The following is a 20,080-nucleotide window of genomic DNA, read 5'->3' on the forward strand; positions in this document are numbered from 1 at the left end:
AGGAACCCAAAGAGGCCCACACCAAGACACATCAACATTAAAAAGCCAAAGGTTAAAGACAAAGAGAGAATCTTAAAGGCAGCAAGGCAAAAGCAGTTAGTTACCTACAAGGGAGCTCCCAAAAGAATTCTCCACAGCAATTTTGCAAGCCAGAGGGGAGTAGCAATAAATAAGGAGCTACAACTAAGATTACTAGGCAAAGCTATCATTTAGAATCAAAGGACAGATAAAGAGCTTCCCTGACACGAAAAACTAGAGTACATCATCACCAAGCCAGTATGTTAGTACTTCTTTAAGAAGAAGAAGAAGAAATGATCAAAACAGAAAAAAAAGATCGTTCATTCAAAACCTATGCTGAATAATAAAATGGCAATAACTACATATCTATCAGCAATTACTTGCAATGTCAATGGATTAAATACTCCAATCAAAAAATAGGGTGGATAAATGGATAAGAAAACAAAACCCTTACATATGCTGCCTACAAGAGACTCACTTCAGATCAAAAGATACATTCAGACTGAAAGTAAAGGGGTGAAAAATATGTTTCATGAAAATAAAAATTAAAAAAATTAAAAAAAAAAACGCTGGGTAGCAATACTTATACCAGATAAAATAGACTTTAAAACAAGACTGTAACAGGAGACAAAGAAAACTTCAGTTATACCACTTCTGGGTATTTATCCAAAGAAAACCCAAAACAAAACACTGCTTTGAAGGGACATATGAATCCATATGTTCATTGCAGCATTATTTACAATAGCCAAGATATGAAAGCAACCTGGGTGTTTGTCAATGGATGAATGAATAAAGAAGAGGTGGTACATATGTATAATGGAATACTTCTCAGCAATAAAAAAGAATGAAATCTTGCCATCTGCAGCAACGTGAATCCTTAATCTTTTTGGAACCAGGAACTGGCGCTCCTATGAGAATCTAATGCCTGATGATCTGAGGTGGAGCTGAGATAGCAATAGGGAGTGGCTGCAAATACAAATGAAGCTTTTTGCACTTGCCTGCCACTCACCTGCTGTGTGGCCTAAATTTGGGGACCCTTGACCTAGAGGGTATTGTGCTAAGTGTAGTAAAAGAGTCAGAGAAAGACAAATGTTACATGTAGAATCTAGAGAACAGGATAAACAGGCAACAGAAACAAGTTTATAGATAGAGCATTTTGATGGTTATCAGATTGGGGGGTTGGGGAATAGGTGAAGAGGGGAGGGGATTAAGAGGTACGAATTGGTAGTTACAGAACAGTCATAGGAATGCAGCATGTAGCATGGGAAATACAGTCGGTAGTATTGTAATAACTATGTATGGTGTCAGATGGCTGCTGGACTTACTGGGATGATCACTTCATAAGTTATATAAATATTTAATAACTGTGTTGTTACACCTGAAACTAACATTGTATGTCAACTATAATTGAAAAATACAAATCTAAAAATAACAAAACATTCTGTCACTCATTACAAAGCACTGTAAGACAGAGTTCCTTACATTTTGAGTCACCGATCTCTTTGAAAACCTAAAGAAGGTCATAAGCTTCTTCCCACCTCAGATACACATTTCTGCATAACTGCACATAGTTTATTTACTAAACATATGCTCACCTACAATTTCAAAAGCTCCACAGACTCAGACTGAAAGTACTCTAACACAAGTTATTCTCATTTACAGACAAGACAGAGGTTCAGTGAGGCTAATTAGGGGTATACTGCTGCATATGGAAATAAAACCCAGACGTTCCTGATTCAAACTCTCATTCACTTGATGCTACACATTCATTCATTCAAAACCTATGCTGAGCCAGGCACTTTGCTGTGTCCTGGGGATACAATGGTAACAAACATTTCAATTTGGTACTCTATGGTGACAGAAGCCCCCAACGAATGCTGTGAGGTAGCTTCTAACTTAGTAAACGGAAAGGATGTCAGGAGATGGTTTAAATTCCATTCTAGTCATCATGAATTCAGTGTTATCAGACTGAGCTTCAAAAGGGGTTGGATTATATTTTAATAACTGAACATCATATATATTCTCCTAACTTACTGAAAATCTATTTTATTGATTTGTTCTTCACTGTTATGAGAAATAATTAAACATAATCTGTTAATTTTCTGCTCAGTACCTCATTCAGGAGTTTTACATACCTTACAATGAGATGTTTTTTAAGGAAATTGGCAACAAGTTGAGAAGTTCAAAGGCAAGGCCCATTTTACAAATTGGTAGTTACAGAATAGTCATAGTAATGTAGTGTGTAGCGTGGGAAATACAGTCAATAGTATTGTAATAACTATGTAGGGTGTCAGATGGGTGCTGGATTTATTGGGATGATCACTTCATAAGTTATATAATTATAAGATGTTCTATGTGTTTGAATTACAGAAACCTATTCTTTCCTCCTGTGTGTCTCCTCTGCTTTCACACAGAACGCTTCACTTCTGACGCTTCTAGTCATCAAATGTGTGGAGATCTTCTTCATAATAAACAATTCTGTGACACCAGCTGGGTGTCCTACAATTTAACTTATTTCTAACTTCATCTACCTGGATGGAGATAGCATCAGATCCCATAGAATAAGGGTTCAGTCTCACGAGACTGTCCCTACTTCAGATGCCAATCAAAAGTGGTTTGTTAGCTGTGTTTCTAACTGACCAGCTACAAATCCAAGGTTCCCACATGTGCCTCTGTGGGTTCCATTAATTCATTAGAGAAGCTCACAGAACTCAGAGAAATACATTTACTAGTTTATTAAAGAAAGTGATAAAAGATACAGATGAATAGCCAGATGAAGAGATACACAGGGTGAGGTTTGGGAGGGTTATGACCACAGGAGCCTCTATTACCGTGGAGTTGGGGTACATCACCCTCCTAGTATGTAGATGTGCTCACCAACCTGAAAGCTCCCCCAACTGTTGGAATTTCATGGAAGTTTCCTCATGTAAGCATGCTCAATTATTAAGTCCATTTCTAGTCTATCTACCCTCTCCGAAGTAGTTGGGGGAGTGGGGCTGAAAATTTCAAGCTTCTAATCATGGTCTTTTGGGTAACCTATCCAGAAGCCCACCCAGAGTTGCCTCAATAGAACAAAAGAAGCTCCTAGTGCTCTTATAACTTAGGCAATGACACATGTTTTAGGAGTCCTGTGTCTGGGGTGGGGTCAAAGACCAAATATTAGAACAAGAGGTGCTCCTAGCTTCCTAATCACTTAGAAATTTATAAAGGTCTCAGAAACTCTGTGTCAGGAACCAGGGGACAGAGACCAATGCGTACGTATTTTTTTCCATATTGCACACTGTTTTTGACATTTTTATTAATACTTGTTTTCTTAATCTAGCAGAAAATTCAACATTACCCAGAAAATTAAGGGAAAACATGGGTAAAAGTAAAGACCAATATCTGCACAAAACAGAATCTCGAATGGTGCACATCAGCACAGCAAACAGGAGTCTGCACAGCAGCCATTCTTTGAGCTTTCTTTTGTTGAAGTGCACTGTGTCTAATGATTCATTACAGTCAAAATAGATCTCTTAGAGAAGTTGTATCAACTTATTCTGCAGGTATACTTTCATTACAGTCTGAGGTGGGGATAATACAAACTTGATACAGAAGCCAAAGGACTCATTGTGCACACATGGATTTCTTTAACTTTGTGGTTCTTATCTAGTGAGAATAGGAGAAAATGTTACTAGAAACTATATTCTGAAGAAATGGTACTTTCACTCCCTTCCTCAGAATTCCTAGGATTCACGATGCTCCAATAAAATTTCCATAACAATGCCTCCAGTACTCTTGCCCTTATTAAAACAGGAAGTGTCTGTGCTATATTTCGAAATGAAATCTTAGAGTTAACATTTCTTGGAACAGTATATTTCTGTACAAATGTTGACATTAATGATACTAATGAAAAGATTCCCTGGATCAATAAGAACTTCTAGACCAATCTGGGTGTCTACAGTAGTAAGGAAAGAACCATTTTGCAAACTTTAAGTATCAATCTTTTCAAAGATTCCGAGAAGACAACAAGTAACATATAGAAGACACTACATCAAGACAGCCAGATCTTGAAAATGTCAGCCAAAGCCACAGTCGGCTGATTTGTAGCAATGTTCCAAGGATTCTGGCTTGAAGGCCCTGTCAATAGGTGTCTCCATATATACTTACACTACTTCCTATAAAATGGGCTCTCTGCCTTTAATTCTATCAAGTACTTCTTCCCACTGAATGCCTGAGAGAGAGAGAATCTCTCTCCTAACCTGTCCATGATTCTATCCAGGCTCTTGACTTCTCACATAATGTTGAGAATATAATGAGCCATTCGTAATGTACTGAGCTAAAACATCACATTAGCGCAAAATGGTGTTGTAGTCATTTTCACAGATTGAAAATAATCAGTGATAAGGTATGGAAATTTTAAGTTTCCTTTTAATTTGAATGTCTAGAATGCTTTGGAATATAGTAGTTGCCCCAATCTGTAGTTTTGCTTTCCATGGTTTCAGTTACCCATGGTCAATTGTGGTTTGAAAATATTAAATGCCACATTCCAGAAATAAACAATTTATAACTTTTTTCTTAAATATAAAACTATATAATTATGAAAGTGGTTGCCATTTTACATTCTGTCCATCAATGTATAGGTGATATCACCTAACTTTTAATTTTTCTCCTATCTTAAGAGTATATAAATGTTATCTCAATGTTCTTAATTTGCATTTCCCTCCCATTCTTTTATATATTTATTAGACATTTATATTTTTTCTTCTATGAAATTCTTGTATATGTCATTTTCCCATATTCTTTTAGGTTGTTGTTCTCTTCTAGTTAATTTTTAGGAGTTCATTACATATTCTATATACTAAGCATTTGGTGATTATACATAAAGCATTTATCTTCTCTCTGATGCTTGTCTTTTCACTCTTGGTGAAGTCTTTTCTCATTAAAAGTTCTAAATTTAATATAGTTTCATTTATTAATCTTTTCCTTAGAGGTGGTACTTTTGATATCTTAAATCCTTGCCTACATCAGAGTCATATTCTCCTATGTTTTTGTTTTAAATGTTTTACATTTTATCTTTCTCAATTAATTTTTAAATCCAACTGATTAAAATTTTTTTACAGTGCAAAGTAGAAAATCCACTTTTTTCCTTAATATGAATAACCAATTGTGCTAACACCATTTATTGAATATCCATTTTTTCCCCATTGATTTGTGAAGCCAACTTGGTCATGTATCAAGTTTCCATAAACTAACATATCTTTTCCTATGTTCTCTGCTCTGTTCCATGAATCTATTTAACTATCTCTTTGTGCAATATCCTGCCGTCTAATTATTATAGCTTTATAATAAGTCTTGATAGCTTACAAGTTAAGGCAACTTCTTCACCTCACAACATTTCATAAGTTTTAAAACTGTGTACCATTCTGAGTAGCATGATGAAATCTTGGACCATCCTGCTCTGTCCCACCTGGGACATCAATCATCCCCCTGTCCAATGTATCCATGCTGTGTATGCTACCCACCCATAAGTCACTTAGTAGCCAAATTAACTGTCGCAGCACTGCAGCACCTACGTTCATTATCCTTATTTTTCTTAGTAATGCCATATTCACGTAACCTTTATTACAGTATAGTTATAATTGTTCTATTTTACTATCTTATTGTTGTTAACTCCTTACTGATCCTAATTCATAACTTAAACTTTATCATAGGTATGTATGTATAAGAAAAATATAGAGTATATAGGTTCTGGTACTGTCCATGGTTTTAGGCATCTGCTGTGAGTCTTGGAACATATTCCCCATAATTTAAAGGGGACTACTGAAGAGAAGCAATCTTATCAGTACTAAGGTTAATGGCTTTACAGTATGTTTGAAAATCCTCCTATTTTTTGTTTTCAAATGAAAAGTGATATCTGCAATGAATGTCTAGTATCAATTAGAACATTCATAAATGTTAACTTAACTAACAAACAGAATTACATGCTTATCCTCCTGGGTGAATCCAAGTAAGAAGAGCTTGCTGATCACAGGAATTTTCATCTAATCATAAGAATAACATGTGAGATCTAAGCATGATAGCTGATAGTTCAAAATCAGGAAAAGGGGAAGCTCTCTGTGTAGCCAGGACAAACAGGAACCTCTAGGCAATTCTCCACAAAACTGGCAAATACTGCCAAAACTACATTTGTATCGATGAAAATCATTTCTTTTTTTTTAATAAAAAGCAAAATTAAATTGCTTTTTATATATAAAAGACTATGGCTCCATCTTTTTGTTTAAAAATATACTTTTAGTATATTTAGAGCAGGTAGATAAATATATAAAACGCACACCTTCATAGAAAAAAATCATGAATATATACGCATCAAAATATATATTTTTTAAATTTTTGGATAGACTGCATAGTATATTTTCAGAGTTTCCACAATTGTAGTTGTTTATTATAATAAAAAAAGGGAAAAAGAAATTATATAAAAAGATTATAGATGCCTATCGACCAGTTTAATCAATATAAAATCTGTCCCAGCCCTATTTCCTTAAGCTTTTAAAGTTATTCACAATCACTGGGTCATATTCAATTCTTATTTCAAAAACATTATTAAATAATAAGAGTGCAGTCTCAAGACAATAAACAATATTTATCTACTTTTCAAAGTGCTAGTAGACGATAGAACCAATGCTTTGCAGTATATGACACAAAATAGCTGCCTTCAAATATTAGCTATTATTATTGACCAAGAACTTTCAAAAACATTCATTAGCTTGATCCCCAACAGCTAGATAGGGAAGGTGTTACTATTATCTTGGTTACACAGACACAGAAATCAACTTTCTTTGACATTAACTATTAGCTGGCAAGTAGAGAAGAAAACTCAAAGCATCTATGCTCTAATAAAAGAATTAAATTGTAGAGCCTGTAAAAAAAGAATGACATGTTTCTATTGGTTCCTAGGTTGATAAATGTGGCCTTCTAGGATCTCTCTCTTGTATACTGCTACAAGTTATTTTTTCTTCTCCTCATGTTTTTTTTTCTAATCATCATTATCTTCTTTCTCATCTTGTCTTTACTACTCCTGCCTTAGTATTAGTTCTCCGTTCTTCCTCAGCTCTTCCAGCTGTCCCCTGCAAGCTATTTCTCACTGCTTTTCTTCTACTCCACCCTGTACCTTTCTGCTTTCTCTCAAGTCATCTGTTTCTCTTCAGAGCTCCAGAAACAGATGGCATACCCATTTTGTTGTGTAGGAGAGCCACTCTGTGCCAGCCTGTGAAAAAACAGAGGGTAGAGGGTGTGGTGGCATGTATGGCAGTAAGTTAAGGTGTACCAGCCCAAAAATTTGCAAAATTTTAAATATAGCAACTAAAGGCTGAAAAAGAATCAATGCAGATATCATAAGGAGCAGGGCCAGATATACCATCAAGTTAAATCAAACTCTTTTTATTCATATGTGAAACTATCTTCTGTAGGATATTATATAAATATATGTATCTATAAAATATCCTACAAATATGAGATTGTTGTATTAATATATAATGTATATGTATTATAATATATGTTACATACAATATGTAAAGAATAAGCAGACTTAGCACAAGAAAAGATAAGTTAAATAAGAGTCGGACTGATTAAGAAAATCAACCAGATTTTGATTAAGCCAAAATCTGTGGAATGACATCAGGAAAAAATTAAACAGCAAACTAAACTTTAACAACGGTTACCTCATTAACTTTTGTGTTCAAGCAAACACATTCTAAGTTTAAGTCATTTAAGTAAAGTTTTCAGATCCTTACTTCAATTTGCTAGAGAACCTAAATTTAGATGAGAAAAATCAGTTTCAAAATATTCACATTTCTGTCCTATCCTGAAACATTTTTTTTCAAATCCTGTTTTTAATTCAAATACTTTTTGTGTTGACCTTTTTCCCATCTCACTTTATACTGTGAGGATTAAAAATTAATAGCCCCATCCCCTCTCAGTGTATATAGAAATCTTAAATAACAAAATACAAGCACATACACATACACACACACACAAACGCAAATACAAACACTAACACCCAACTTAAAGAACTATAAAGGAGCAAAAATTCTTTACCTAATATTAAGTAACTCAGAATTTGAGATAAGAGGTCTTCATTGTTTGTTTGTTTGTTTGTATACTGTTTCTATAATAACAACCATAAAAAGCCTAACAGCAGAAATTTGGTTAGTAAAAGTATAATGAAATTATCAGACACCGAACACAAAATATCATGAAGCAAAACAAAATGGCAGTAGTATTTCAGAGTAAACGTACATTTGATGACTCGTGGATAGAAGAAAACATTCCCATTTTTGGTATAAATAACTGGTTTTGCCTGTCCATCTGCCTGAAGTCCAACAAACAACCCTGGGCTCTTCGTAGATTCCAGGCTTACGGATGCATTTTCCAAGTTCTTCTTAATTTTAAAATGACAGTCAATATCTCCTGTCCCCTACAAACAATACAACATGATTTCATAAACATTAATAAATACTGAAGGAAAGAATTTAAAACTGGTGACTTCACAAAAATATAATTTTGCTTTATTTTCAAACCATCATGAGAAATCTAGAACCTTCTGCATAAATTTCACTATGCAATTCAATCTGTTCCACAAGATCCAGAAACAGATACCATGTGATTGGCTGACACCTTGGACAGAAAGCTCTGAATCTCAGCGAAGCTTCAACTAAGGACAGTGTAATGTATGCTGAATTCTGTTTCAGAGTTGCCCACCTCTGTAGGTGAACAGAGAATACTAAAATGTCAAATTTCCTTTTGGAAAATAATATAATGAAGGAAAAGAAGAGAATTCTTATCATAAATCCATTTACTCTTAAACACAAACCAATTTTCTGTGCTAGTCCACATTTTCTGGATTAAATTTTCACCAGTAAACAGAGTTCATGTAAATTACTCAAAGACTGAATAACAAAGCTTTCAAAATTAGAAGCCTAGGATTAATCTGCAATATACCCTTCAGATCTTCAAAATTACCTCTTTTTTATGGTGTTTATAATCTAATACTAGAAAATGTCACCTTTTTCACTTTTAATTGCTTTAAAGTTTTCTTATAAGATTTATGAGTTCTAGAAAATAAATTTTGTGAGAATGAATTAAAATTTCCAATAGCAACTATTATTTTGTTTGTAAAAGATAATTATATTCTGATCTCTACCCTCTTGTAGGTAAGAAAAAGTGTTCGTTCTCTCTCTTCTCTCTCTCTCTCTCTCTCTCTCTCTCTCTCTCTCTCTTTCAAAATATAAATATAAGTTAAGCAACTTCTATCTTCTATTCTTGTTATGGATACAATAAAACTCTGGCTTTGATTTGCACATGGCCAAGTAGAGGACACAACCACATATACAAATAATCATAATAGTATGTAAGGTCAATAGAATAGAGACGGATTCCTTGGATTTGAGGAGGGGAAAAAAGCACTAAACTCAGGAGAATCAGAAAGGACTTCCTGGAGAAGGTGGAGCTAATTAGAAGAAAGTGGGGATTGGGGTAGGAGGTAGGAATTTCAGGCAAAGCATGAACAAAGGCTGAGGGGCAACAGGCAGCATGTGTATGAACAAGCTTCTTGATGTTGCCGAACAATGAAAAGTTGAGTACAGAAAGGTCAGATCTATTTGTACGCTACAGTGAGGGTCTGGGCCTCATCTTAGATCATGGGAGCCAATGAAGGGTTTTAATCAGTGTGGTAATATGAACAGATCTCAAATTGTCTTCAGGAAATTTCTTAAATGTCTCTCTAATGCCTCTGTGAAGGAAAAGATTCATTATCGACACAATCAATTATCTACCCCTTTGCAGTTTTCCAATAATGATCAACAGTGTCTCAATTCTCTCCGGTTCTTCAAGGATATAGTCTTTGAACTCCCTTTTATTATTTTTTAAGTAGACTTTCTTTTTCAGAACAGTTTTAGATTTAGAGAAAAATCAAGGAAGTAGTACAGAGTTCCCATATACCCACAACCACTTTTTTCCTATTATTAACATATTATATTAGTATGATATATTTGTTACAGTTAGTGAACTAGTGCTGATACATTATCATTAATCAGTAATACTTCATTGAGACTTCCTTAATTTTTACCTAATGTGTACTTTATATCCAGAGTCCTGTTCAGGATATATTACATTTAGTGATCATTTCTCTTTAGGCTCCTCTTGGTTGTGGCAGTTTCTCAGTCTTTCCTTGTTTTTGATTACTTCGACAGTTTTGAGAAGTACTGGTCAGATATTTTGTACAATGTCTTTCAATAGGAATGTGTCTGATGCCTTCCTCATGATTAATTAGACTGGGGTTACGAGAAGACTACAAAGGTAAAGTACCATTTTCATCACATCATATCAAGGGTGCACAATATCAACATGACTTAAATCTGCTGCTGTTAACCTTGATCACATGGCTAGGGTAGTGTTTATAGGGTTCCTCTATTGCAAAGTCACTATTTTTACCCCTTTCCATGTACTCTTTGGAAGGAAGTCACTCTGTGCAGCCCATTTCAAAGGGACAGACAGGAGTTATGTTCCACCTCCTTAAAGGCAGAGCATTTTACATAATTTATCTGGAATTCATCTGCACAGAAGATTTGTCTTTTATCCTCCATATATTTATTTATTCAATACTTTATGTATATTATTATTGATTCAGGAATATTTATTTTTTTAGGTTATAATCCAATATGACTTTATTTTGTTTATCAAATTGTTCTAGCTTTGGCTGTTGGGAGATCTTCCATTTGGCACCTATGTCCATTGACATATGTCCATAAATGATGTGTGTGTGTGTTGGTGGGGGGGGGGCTGTTTTGGAACACACCTTACTTTCTGGCACTATAAGATGTTCCGGGCTTATCTTGTACATTTCCTACCCCAGTCCTAGAATCAGCCATTTTTCCAAAGAGCCCTGGTTCTTTCTATTGGAAAATGTTTTTAAAAACCAAGAGCTGAACACTTGGTCTGCTTGTTGCTACTGGGATGTTGTTACTTCTAGGCCTTCTCATCTAACAGAGCAAAAAAATATGTGTTTATACAACACATATATCACATAATTTTAAGTATTTCTATATGCAACCATCCAAGTAAGCTAAACATGAGCTCATAATGATATTTCCAACTCTAATAAATTAATTACTGCATGGATCATTCTAGGTTTCTCCCTCTGCTTATCTGTAAAATTCTACTCCAACAATGAGAACCTTGGTTCCTATTGTCTGCCACTCATCTATGTAATTGTTATATTCCAATATACATTTATAGTAGTATCAGAATTTTTAACCGATACTCTCATGGAAACAACTTTATCAACTAGAGTAGAGTTCTTATGTGTAGTTCCCTTTTGCTTTTGGTCTTACCGACCCCATACATTTCCAAAGACCTTAAGCTCAGGACCTTGTTCCTCTATGCCCTTTCATAAATTTTTAATAGAGTTAGATTCTCTTGTCATAGTCTGCATTCTCTCCTGGGATTCTAAACCTCTTAAATAATTTCCTTTATTTTATTTTATTTTATTTTATTTTTTAATTAATTTATTTATTTTTGGTTTTAGGGATATTTTATTTTATTATTTTTTAAGTTAAATTTTGGGGATTTTTTAAATTTAGCTATAATTGACATACAACATTATATGAGTTTTAGGTGTATAACACAATGATTTGATAACTTGCATATATTGCAAAATCATTACCACAATAAGTCTACTTAATATCCATCATCATACATTGTTATAGAACTTTTTTCTTGGGATGAGAACTTTCAAGATTTACTGTCTTAGTCTACGGCCACGCCACCTTGAGCAAGCGTGATTCCTTCTGATCTTGAAAGCTAAGCAAGGTCAGGCCTGGTTAGTACTTGGATGGGACACCACCTAGGAAAATCATGTGCTGTAGGTATAAAAAAAAAAATAAAATAAAAAAAAATAAGGGATTGTAAGCTGCCAAGGTCCTTGCAATCTGTGAGGTCAACCAAGGGTAAAATAAAAATAAAAATAAATAAAAATAAATTTACTGTCTTAGCAGTTTTCAAATATGATTTTTTAAAAATTTGCACACATTAAGTTTTACTCATTGTATTGTGCACTTCTATGTGTTCTGAAAAATGCATGTCTTGTATCCACCATCATAGTATCACACAGGATGATTTCACTGACCTGAAGATCACCTAATTTTTCACTTATTTATCCTTCCCACCCTCCCCTCAGGCCCCAAGAAACTGTTGATCCTTTTACTGTCTCTACATGTTTACATTCTCCAAAATGACATATATTTGGAATCATATAATATGTAGTCTTTTCATGTTGGTATCTTACATTTAGCTATACGCATTTAAGTTTTCTCAATGTCTTTCCATGGTGTGATAGTACTTTTTTTTATGGCATAATATTCCAATGTACAGTTGTACACAGTTTATCCACTTACCTATTGAGGAACCTCTTGGCTGCTTCCAGTCTTAAAGTATGCATAAAGCTCTATAAACATTCATGAGCAGTTTTAAATTTGTGAAAGGTGAAATGTCTATGTCTAAATTCATTTTTTTTTTTTTTTTGCAATATGGACATCCAATTGTTCCAGTACTATTTGTTGAAAAGTCTATTCTTTCTCCATTGAATTGCCTTTGTTCCTTAAGCAAAAATAAGTTAACTATTTTTATATGGGCCTATTTCTGAATTCTATTTTGTTCCATTGATCTGTCTGTTCTTTCACCAATACCACACCATCTTGGTTACTACAGTTTTATGATAAGTCTTGAAGTTGGAAAGTATCAGTCTTTCAACTTTATCCTTCAGTATTGTGCTAGCTATCCTGTATCTTTTGCCTCATACACCTTACAGTATACCAATATCCATAAAATAGCTTGCTGAGATTTTGGTTGAGATTGTGTTGAATCTATAGATCAATTTAGGAGGAGCTGCCAACAAAATTGAGGCTTTCTATCCACAAATATGAAATATTTGTCCATTTATTTATATTTTCCTTGATTTCTTTCATCAGGGTTACACAGTCTTCCATATATAGAACCTGTATGTATTTATACCTAAGTATTTCTATTTTTTATTCTAATAAAACATTGTATTTTTCATTTCAAATTCCAATTGTTCATTAGTAATATATAAGAAAGCAATTTATTTTTGCACAGTAACCTTGTATAACGCAGACTTGCTATAATCATTTATTTCTTCTAGAGGTTTTTTGTTGATTCTTTTGAGATTTGTTACATAAAAAATCATATCATCTGTCCCCTGCAAACAAAGGCAGTTTCATTTATTCTTTCTGAACCTGTATACAACTTATTCCTTTTCTTGTTTTAATACATTAGCTAAGACTTCTAATGCAATGTTAATAGGAGTGGTGAGAGTGAGCATCTTTGCCTTGTGCCTAATCTTGGAAGAAAAGCATCCAGTTTCTCACTGTTAAGTATGATAGTTGCTGTAAGTTTTTTGTAGATACTGTTTATCAAGCTGAAAAAGTTCTCCTTTACCCCTTGTTTGCTGAGTTTTGCTTATTTTCACCACCAATATTCATCCAGTCATTAAGATCTACCTATTATTTCATAATAATATCAAATTCGACTCAAACTCTTTGGTTTCACTGTCACTTCCCAAACTTCAGGCCCATATCACCTCATGCCTCAATCTAGGTGAAGTGAATATAATATTTTAGGATTATTAAACCAAAATATTTCCATTGCTAATTGTTACCAGGCTCTCCCTCCTACCGAATCAGTAATACTTATTGTTTCATGGTAAATAGAATGCAGCCTAGAACAAATAGATCTTTGCTCAACTTTGAGTTCTCAAAAAAAAAAAAAAAAAAAGAGTATTAATAAATCTATACCAAATAAGAAATCAGAAAGGCATTTTTTTTAATTTTAGAAACCAAGCTTTTTAGAGAGATAAAATAGTTGCCAAAAGAAATTTCAAAATTGGACTTTATGTATCTAGAGCCCAAACTAGAAGACTAGACACCATAGAGTTTAAATTATGAAGCCACTGAAAAGGTAAATATCATATACAACACAGAAGAAACTTTCACCCTGCAGGAAGAAGAAAAGCCCCTCTGGTGCTAGTGGGGTGGGGGAGTGGAGGGAGGGGAGTGGGCAGGACCTGGGGTAAATTGGATCAGAGGGAGACTGGATGTCCTTAATTCAAACCCTACTTGGGGCTGATTCTTGGTATAGCAAAGAAATAAGGGCTAGTGAAACATTCACATATTTTAGAGGACAATTTCAAGAACTGAGGGGTTATCCTAGGAAATTTATCAATTTCCCTTAGAGCATCCCAGTATTTGGCACAGTACCAGAGAGACACGGGGCCATCCAGAATTAGGAATGTCTGAGAGAGAAGTCTGAGCAGATGACAGCTTCCTAGCTTCTCTACAGCCCACATAGAGAAATGAGGGGATCTAGATGGATCATGTCCCAATGGCAGGATCAAGTACTGGGAAGGCTAGTGAGCTGGAAGAGAGCTGGACTTGCTACAAGTTGGCCAAAGAGTTGGCATCCTTGAGACCAAAGGTGTCTCAAGCCCCATGATATTGCTCAAAATGCTCAGACTACAATATCAGCTTCATTTGAAATTATACAGTATCTAGATGTCCAGGAACAAACCAAATAAGCCACAGTACTACACAGACCAGTGTGGGCCTGAAGAAGAGTGTATGTCCAATAGCCCTTCCTCATGACTGTTTTTTTAAGGCTTTGCATCTAGCTAGTTACCATCCAAAGCTTAAGAAAAAATAAAAAATAAAAAGATAGAAACCCTGACATTATTGATCTATAAGACATTGAACTTTGACTGGATAGAAAGATAGAAACCCAGATATATATAAATATTATTTAGGCTGAAAAACCTGTGGACTTTTGAGTCAAATTGTGTTTTGTTATAGTAATCTCATAGTTATCCTTGCAAACTTTAAGCTCTCCATAACTAGCCCATCTTCTACATTGAAGCTGAATTTATGAACTCTAATATCATTACTAGCTTACTATCTTCCCGAAATTAGAATAGATACCCTATTAAAAATGGATGTTGAAAAAAATGGATGTCATTTTACATTAAAAATTTTAGACAACTGCCCATGACTCACACAATTGAAAGCCTTTCCCAAACAGATCTCTTCCTTATCAACACTGAACAAGATACTTAACCTCGGTCATGGCATTTTCATACTATTTACATTTTGCTTTTCCCATTCTAGGTTGTATGTTCCTGAAAGGCAGAGGGCACGTCTTACTACATTTACTGTGTCATTAGCAGTGGACCCAGTTTCTGTCTTTCAGTAAAAACTCAATAAATGTTTGTTAGCTCCAAAAGAAGTTCTCATTTTTTTTCTGCAATTTTCTAACCTTATAATTTGTTCATGTAGTCTTTTTTTCTTTTTTCATAATGAAAAATGAGATTATTCCTATAAAATTCACCATTCCAGGTGATGGGGTTCAGGATACCTTGGCATATTGAATATTTCAAGCTAAAGGAATTTATGAATGAACAGGTACAGAAAGGCTTTTCTGACCTTCCCCTGAAGTAGGCCATAAGCAGGTACCCTCTCCATAAAAGAAAAGAAACACCTTATCTCTGAAGACATAGAGACACTGAGAAGAATCTCAGTGAACAGGTCTTGCTGTTTCCTCCAGTTTACTACACTTAGTTCAGACTCTTTTTATTTCCTCACATTTTTCTACAGTTCTCCACTCTTCATCAAACCTAGCATTAAAAAACTCAGGTTTGAACACTCCTTTAGGTCTTCATTTCCTTAAGAAAGTCCCTATGTCACATAAAACATATAAACTTGTATGCTTTACTCTCATTAATCTGTTCTTTGTTATTGAGGTCCAGTCAAGAACTTAAAGAGAGATCTTTTTCCTTCTCTACACAGAAAATTTCTCCTGACTCACCTACTCTGCTCAAATCAATCTGCCTCTCCTGAGCCCTCACATAAGCAGTTAAACTATAACTTGAATTGGATTACTAATTTACAATTATTCGCTAGATCTCTGATGTGTGCATATTTGTTTTCTCCAATAGACTAAGGATCTGAAGAATGATATCATTTTTAACCCTTCATCAAGTATAATTAGTGAAAAAAAATGAAAATAGAATTGAATACAACTAAATTTCAAACCAATAAGCCTTTAGAGATACTTTTATTCCCTCTTTCTTTCTTTCACTTAAAATTTTCTGCTTTATCCCTAACCCAAATACAAACTGATTAATGAGGTAGAAATGGAGAGTTAAAACAAAATAAAACCAAAAACAAACAAACAAACAAACAAAAAAAAAACAGTGGATTTCTGGGTGCAAAGGGTCATGTTGTATCCTCCTACACATTAACAAATATCAGTCAGCAGAGCTAAGCTAAAAAATCTGATACATGCTTACAAAAGCACAAGTTAAAATAACATCTAATGCCTATTTCCTTTTACCTGGCTCCTTTGCAGAAGGATACCTCCTGGTTACCATCATCAAATGATATTTTAACTCCTTGTTCATTCAGTATTTTTTGAGCATATATCAAATGTCAGGCCTTATTAAAGAGTTTGGGATATTTTAATAAACAAAGCAAATAAGAATCTCTCTTCTGTGGTACCCACATCCTAGTAATAAATATTCTATTTATTGGAGTATTACTAATGCTACTCATCAGCCTTCTCTTTTTCAAAATGAATCACTTGACAATTTATTATATATGTCTCGAAGCCTGTTTGCTCCCGAAGAGGAGAAAATCTTCATTACTATCCTTATACCACTGTGTATATTCTTAAAATCATGCAATAAAGATCAAAACTAATGCATAGAATATGGTCTACAGCAATAGTAAAATGTGGATCATTTTCTAGAGCATTCAAGCAAAATAATTTATCTCACAATTTTATTTTTAAAAGTTTCTTTAAAATTTCTTGATTAAGTAAAACATGATTTAGACTCCTAGTTTCCAGGTCTTCATGTAAGAGGCTTAGAAGTCAACACTGTGTCTTAACAAGAAAAACCTGAAAAATCAAAAACTCTTTTTGAATCTATAAGAAAAGTGAGGACGCAAGGCTAGCTTTGACCCCCAAGACTGGCAAGACAGACAGACAAATACAGGGAGTTACAATTTAGTGGAACAGAGACTCACCAGCAGAAACCAATAAGGGAACTAGAGCCTGGTACAAAAATCTGAACTGTAATTGATAAATTGCTGGAGGCTCAGTGTGGGCAAGTCTGAGAGTTTAAACTCCAGGGGAACCTGGTCAAAGAATATCTCCACACCTTTGTGAATTTTACCTCCAGGAGCTCAACCAGTTCCCTGCCAGTAAATGTCAGAGAAAAATTTCCTCATGTCTCTGGCAGGGGAGAGAAAAAGACACCATTTTGAAATACACCATAGCAGTCTGTTCTTAATAAGCCCTGTCCATGGGAAAAAACTAGTGAATACCCAACTCCAGCCCAGTCTCGCCATCCAAGAACTGAGAACATAGTCCAGAGGTATAGGCTAAGTAAAACATGTTTTATCATTATTTACATAAAACTAAGTTTTTGACTGGATTTTATACCTTTTAACCCACTAGTCTAGCATTATATGTATCTAGCCCATATGTATGCTCCAAATACAACTTCTTAAAAATATGAATAATCTTTAACTTTTTAGTTATTTGCATGTATAGAAATATATTTTGAGAGGAGAAACAAAATAAGATAAATCCGCGATGAGAGAATCTTTCCTCATTTCTACAAACTAAAGTCCTGCTCATAAACGAGAATCCTGCTAGTGTGGTCTGCCTGTTTGTGCACATGACTTTGGTACACTGATCGCTCTGTAGTTTGTTTTTCCTACCTACAACTCCTACATCTTTTTTTTTCCTTTGCATTGATGTTTAGTGACGAGTTCTACCCACATTATTTTGAGACTCGTTTTTCTTCTTTAAATTAACCACCTTACAATTGCCCCTGGTGGATTACATGTTGTTTGTTGTTCACTTGAATCTCTACTACATCAAAATCTATTAAAGTGATTTACTCCTACAGCATAACAATTTTATGGTAACAGAAATAGAAACTTTGTTATAGGATCAGCATCATTTGATTTGAAATAAGTGCATTTGCCTGTAAGAAATGTTTTCAAATATACAATGGCAGACACATTGGAAATGTTCACGCTTTTATTCAATTTCACTTATACAATGAATGTTTGTTGATTAGTTACTGGGACTGAGGCACTGTTAGGTACTTGAAGTATAGTGATAACATGAGCATACATTACCATTTACCTTCTAATGCATTTTAAATTCCTTTGGAGATTGTAGGCATGACTTTCTATACCCTCTAAACATATGTGAACAAAGGCAATTAATATGATTTCTATTATTCTGTTCTCAAGAGTAATGTCATTCTAGCCTAGTGATTTCTGGTCAGATACAGTAAAAGTGAAAAATAATAATTCTAATTGTTATACATCAATACAATTTCTTAAGAGCAAAAAAAAAAGCATATGCATATTAACTAAAAAGACCTACTACCAAAATTTCAGATGGAGAATTTTAATCAGACAACCATATCAATGAGTCACTAAACAAGTTATAATATAAAGAATGCCATTACAAATATAAAGAAGCTAGTTCAGCTAGTTCGGCCAAACAAGAGACAGTCAAAAGTCTATTCTCCTTGGTTTTCTTACTGATATTGTTATAATACCCAGAAATTCACCTTTTGCCAGAATAGTGGCACATTTTCCTATATTTAAAGAGCATGCAGGAATCTCTGACTTCATGAAGAAGGCTCTTTAAAATTTCAAATCTTTTAGCAATAACTTTCCAATACAATAACTTTTCTAACAATAGGCTTAGAATTTTTAAAAGAAACACCAGGGAGCTAGAGATCTCTACAGAATGTTTGAGCCCCCAATTTTAGGAGGCAAATGGACAAAAGCAACTGATCTATAAGTATGTCATAAGCCAAGAAGACCTCCAAACCCTTATTCTAAGCTGATTTTTTTTTTTTTAAGTAACAAGATTTCCTCTGTAGCTCTCAAGGATTATGCACTTCTCACCCCATGTTGTGGGCTGATACTAGTTCCTTCCTGCTATCCTGGCTACTCCAAGATGGGAAAGACTCTGAAGGTTACGACCCACTGCTGGGGATGTGGGGTGTGGACTAGATCCCAGCAGGAGAAATTGTATCCTAATAACACCGCTGTGAATGCCTCATTGCATGCACAGGAGTTGTTGCCTATTAAGCTGGTTGTTAAATGCAGGATTTTGACTTATGTGACTGTTATTTCTGGTTAGCTCTTTTAGAGAACTCCTCCCCTCCTTATCAGTCTCTTTTCCTTTCAGCTTCTGCTTCTGAAGTTGTTGAAGCTATGATAAAGAACAAAAACCATTTACTAGAACAAAAAGGTTTGCAATTTGGGAGTCACAGATTCAGGTAACAACCTAAATTTTGCTCCAAAGAGGGCAAAAAAATACAAGATTTTATAGAGGTGAAATCTATTCGTGTGGTTCCCATGTAGGTCCTCATGCAAATGAAAGATTCTGGCTAGGTTAACAGGGAATGATTAGTTCCAATATGCAAGGTGAAAACTGCAAGAAGGAGGTTAAACCATACACACCACGTAGCAGTTGTCAGGACGTTTATGATTCAGGCTTGAGCTGAGTTTAGCAACAGGTTAGCAGCTTAATGGCAGTTCTGAGAATTGAGGCACAAGACCTGCATAGGTCCCATTTTTTCAGTAGTCTCCTGAGTTTATTTTAAGTGACTTTCTTAACAATGTTTATTCCATTTTATTTTCTTCATTACCACTTCATACATGTATGTTACCTTACAAGGCCTTCAAGGAATGACCTTAGTCCTCTGGACAAATTCCATGCAATCAAGATGTGACATGCTCATTTCCAAAAGGCCTACAGAATTTCTTTATTGTGCCCTGAAATGGCCTGAATTCCTTATTTAAATGTTCTAAATATCAAATTCCATGTAATCAGTTTATGCTCCTTTACCTTTATCATCAGATCTCACTGGGTTCTCCATTTTACCAATTTGTTACAAAATCAAACAAAATATATGTTTCTGCCA

The 20,080-nt window shown here is 34.6% G+C and overlaps 1 protein-coding gene across 1 annotated transcript in view; it reads right to left on the reverse strand.

The window, feature by feature from the left end:
* Positions 1–20,080, reverse strand: part of LOC107500731 — a 56,827-nt gene that overhangs the window by 5,908 nt on the left and 30,839 nt on the right. Inside the window, exon 6 of the mRNA XM_016126217.2 lies at positions 8,296–8,473. Coding sequence (XP_015981703.2) covers positions 8,296–8,473 — 178 coding nt within the window. The remainder of the gene's footprint in view (positions 1–8,295; positions 8,474–20,080) is intronic.

Source organism: Rousettus aegyptiacus, unplaced genomic scaffold, assembly GCF_014176215.1.
Source record: "Rousettus aegyptiacus isolate mRouAeg1 unplaced genomic scaffold, mRouAeg1.p scaffold_m13_p_15, whole genome shotgun sequence".
In the NCBI taxonomy this organism is placed as follows: Eukaryota; Metazoa; Chordata; class Mammalia; order Chiroptera; family Pteropodidae; genus Rousettus; species Rousettus aegyptiacus.